This window comes from Habropoda laboriosa, unplaced genomic scaffold (assembly GCF_001263275.1).
Source record: "Habropoda laboriosa isolate 0110345459 unplaced genomic scaffold, ASM126327v1 scaffold336, whole genome shotgun sequence".
NCBI classification, from domain to species: domain Eukaryota; kingdom Metazoa; phylum Arthropoda; class Insecta; order Hymenoptera; family Apidae; genus Habropoda; species Habropoda laboriosa.
Genome location: NW_017100454.1, coordinates 221,768 through 226,068, shown reverse-complemented (window position 1 = coordinate 226,068; position 4,301 = coordinate 221,768). Strand labels below are relative to the sequence as shown.

The window sequence follows — 4,301 nt, the reverse complement described above, 5'->3', positions numbered from 1 at the left end:
TCTGTAAACATAAAATGTGTTGGTGTGTAATATTATTTGTACAGAATTGTAGTAACAAATGAATAGTACTATTACTATAAATTTTGATAAAATAGTTTATCAAAAATAATATGTAACGTTGATATCAGACTTTAATTGTATACTTTGAAATTTCGTGTTTTGGTATATTTCTCGGCAAATATTTTTCCACTTGGTGTTGGAATTGAGAACGCTATATCATCTAAGGACATTACGTAACCGAAATAAAATTGAGCCCTATAAAAAAAAATTAATTCGTTGAAAAGTGAATGAATTGTCCATAAAATGTCCATGAAAATATAAATATTCACCTTAATATATCAACCAATTTAGTAGCTATGCCTTGTCTACGATGGTTTAAGTCAGTCCATACAACATTTATGCCACACTTAGCAGGACTACTTTCTGCTGTACAGCAGTCTAATTCTAATAATTCCGGAATCATACGATGCGCAGACATTATATGTTCCGCAACTAACACTCCTATAATAGCTTTTTCCTTTATGTATAAGTACACCTAAAAAGTAAATCATATTACAACAAAATAATCCTTATAAAACAAAAAAATATTAACTATACCTTTTTCTGCTCGTAATCTGATAATTTCGTATCAACTAATCCCAAATCTCTGTCTACATATGCTAAAATCTGCGTTACTTTCTTCCAACATAGTTTTGGGTTACTTGGTTCTACCAAAATTACTCGACTTGATGTAAAAGAGTCTTCCATAATTACACGTTCTGTTTTCCAACCCTGTAATCGAGGTTTTTAGTCATAAAATATTCAGTACATTATTTATACGAGTTAACCGGATATTATTTCCACATACAGGGAACTTTAAGCTTCCCCTATTATTGTGATAATTTAGGTGAGCATTTTCATCTTCTGGATCTCCTACTTGATATACAACACCGCACTCTGTACATTGTGTTGCTCCAAAATTTTTTTGCCCTGCATCTAAGAGATACTGTTTGTCATTGCCATTTAGTTTTGCAGATAATTGCCAATTTATGTTTTCTTTCGTTGATTTTTTATTGCTTTCACTGAAACATCATACAGTATCAGATTAGAAAAAATAATTTAGAAAATTTTGATACATTAAATGATTTACTTGCTTCAACATTTTATTAGCAGAATATCCTTTAGTGAATAATGGATAATATTTTTCTTCTGATATATTTTCATTAACACTGTTTTTATTATTATTCAAAGAACTATTTTCAACCATTGGTGTACTAATATCTTTAATATTCATAGTTGATGTCATATTACTAAGTTCACTTGCTGGTGACATAGTAACATCATTCAATATTGCTACTGGCTTTAATGGTGAAATATGTCCAAATTTTGCATTATGTAGTATTTTCATAGTATCATAATCATCATCAGCCCAATCATCTTCTAACATTTTTAATATATTGGCTACTTTATTCTGCTCTATTGTAGCTTCCAATTCTGGCTCATCTACTAATAAATCAGTTGCATCAAAAGAAATATCTGCAAGTTTTGGTTTTTTATGTGGTTGCCTTATACTTTGATAATTCCTTTCATTCAATACTATTTTACCATCTGCTGCAACTTTTAATTTAACATTTTTATTTATTGTTACTACAGCTGAAGAATTTCTTTTAGATGACCTTTTGATTTTGAAAAAACGCTTATTAGGATCAATGTCTGGTGATGGAGTTCTTTCTATTGATATCTCTGGTACCTCTCTTTCTACGTCTTCATTTTTTAATAAATCTTCCTCTACATTCATAGTATTCTGTGTATTATCGTTATTTGTAGTATTTAAATTAGACTTTGATTTCGGTTTTTTAATATTATGTGATACACCAGCATTGATTCCTTCCGTTGTATGTCTTTTCAGAGATCTTCTATGCTGGGATGTATGCCCTGTGAAAGATTTCCTTTGATATTTTTGTGCCACCAATTTTGAAATAAGCTTACAATCCTTTTTTGTTTCAGAAACACTATAAAATGTTTTAGCACTTAATGTTATAGTTTTCAGCTTTAATTCATAATCTTTTTCTTGGAATAAAGCTGCCCTAACTTTTGGCACTGAATGATTTTCATCAATCTTTAATAATTTAGTAGCTGTATTTTCTAATTCTTCAACTCTATGCCTCTTTAACGTATTCTTTTTTCTCTCAGGTGAATTTTCAATCATATCAAGTAAATTAATTGATTTACGTCTATGTAATCTTGGCAACAAAATCATTTTGTTCTCTGAAGTTAATGGAGTTATTAATTTATCTTCTGGACTTTCAGATTTGCGTGGAGTTTCTATGATATTGTTTTGCAACTCTTTACCAAATTGTCTTGGTGATGTTTCTTGCACTGTTTCATCTTTAATTTCTGTCTGATTTTGTGTTTGCTTATTAGAACTGTTCAATGGTGAATTTGATAATGATGTTGGTGAATCTGGTAATATTTCTTTTTGTGCAGAATGCTTCACAGCTTGTATTGCTTTCTTTAGAGACATGCGTGTATGATCACCTAACGGTTTTTTGCATACACTTTGTGGTACCTGATCCCAAGATGCATGCATATCAAATGATATAAATAATTTTTGAGGTGTTATATTTGGAGAAAGAAGTGAAACATTTGGAGAGCTACTACAACTACTAGGACTTTGATCACTAAGTTCTAATGGTGACATAGGTCCTAAATCTGATTCGTCTCCAGATAAAGTATCTGCTTTTCGAGTTTTATAAACTTTCTTTTTTCTTGAACTTCCACCTGAGCCAAACAAACATTTCTGAACTCTACGTGGAGTGTATAGTGACTCCCCTTGTACATTATCCATAGACATATCTATCAGCTTTCAATAAGTATTCTACAATAAATATGATCGGATTTAATCTCAATATCAAAATACATCATTTAAATCATAAAAAAATGTGTTCTTTTCAAACTGATCATATTACAATTTAAATGACTGATTTATCATTGTAACGAATTGTTATTAATACGGATCAATAAAATAAACTAAGTAATGCATAAGAGAAAGAAAAACTAACCTGAATAAGTACAAAGAGTAAATCGTACAATATTGTAAACGTAAAAGTACTTCTACCTTTGCCTGTTTCTGTCAGTTTTTCAAATATTTTAAAGCATGCGCCGTTATATTTTTATTACCATTTCAAATTTATACATCTTCATGTAAGAGCTATAAATAACAATAAAATATATTACAAAAAGGACTAATCCAATCTCATAACGACGTTAGATAATCCGAAACTGCTAAAAACTTTCCGTTTCTGTACCGTGCTTTCGCGCTCTTTCATGCTTATCTGAAACTATATATAGAATGATTGGAAACTCTAGTTAAAAATGTGTCGATGTAAAATGAACATAAGAGGTACTAAACACGGTGCAACACGTGTTAAAATTTGAATCGAATGTATTTGTACTGTAACCAAATTTTTCAATAAATAATAGTTAGATTTTTATGAAAAAATGAGAAAACGAAAAATTAAAAATGAATTAAGAAAATATTACTTTGTAAAATATTTTTTTTCGAATACATATATGTATATATGAGCCGTTTAAAGAAAAAGTCGTGTAAGTCAATTTTTTGCCTTTTTGAGTTAACACCACATCTCGATTAACCTTCCTTCTGTTTTATACAAAAGTGGTGTAAGGATATCTTCATTAGTTTCTCATTGGACTTCTGGATTTCGAAGAAGTGAACGATGAATAAGAGCTTAACGTTATCGCTATCCACAAAGTTTCTGTGTCATGCTCATTATTATTTTTCGATTTAAATTCATGACAATGTAAACCACATTTTATACATTTTATTCATTTTTTTTTAAATAATTTGTTTGGTAATTAATATAGCAGTAGAAATATAATATCTACCCCAACAAACAGATCCCTTTTTTATTACATCTAATAATAATTATCTTCCCGGTTTGCACGAAAATGGTGTAAGTCAGAAAAATTTTAATTAATATGAATAAAATAATTATATATACACTTGACTTTCGAGGCAAAATAGCATTATTAGCTTAAGGTATAACTATACAGAGGCTTACATAAAAGAAATTTAACATTCATTCATATTCCTGAATTTTATAGAACTTTTACTTTAATTCTCAATATCTAGATATCGCCTTTATTGACTTATACCACTTTTGTTTTAAATGGCTCATATATTTTATTCTCTGTTTTAGAAATAAAACGTTAATACTACTTGTACTCTTATTATTATCTCTTCTAATTCTAATTATTATTTCTTAAATTATTTGAAATAAATTGTTTATTATAATATAGAT

The 4,301-nt window shown here is 28.9% G+C and overlaps 1 protein-coding gene across 1 annotated transcript; it reads right to left on the bottom strand.

The window, feature by feature from the left end:
• Nucleotides 1-131: 131 nt before the first annotated feature.
• LOC108575936 (N-acetyltransferase ESCO1) lies at nucleotides 132-2,827 on the bottom strand. Its single transcript, XM_017938877.1, has 5 exons — nucleotides 1,134-2,827; nucleotides 848-1,061; nucleotides 598-771; nucleotides 330-535; nucleotides 132-255 (listed from the first exon to the last, which is right to left on the bottom strand). Exons 1-5 carry the CDS (start codon nucleotides 2,825-2,827, stop codon nucleotides 132-134), a joined length of 2,412 nt encoding a protein of 803 aa, XP_017794366.1.
• Nucleotides 2,828-4,301: the final 1,474 nt, after the last annotated feature.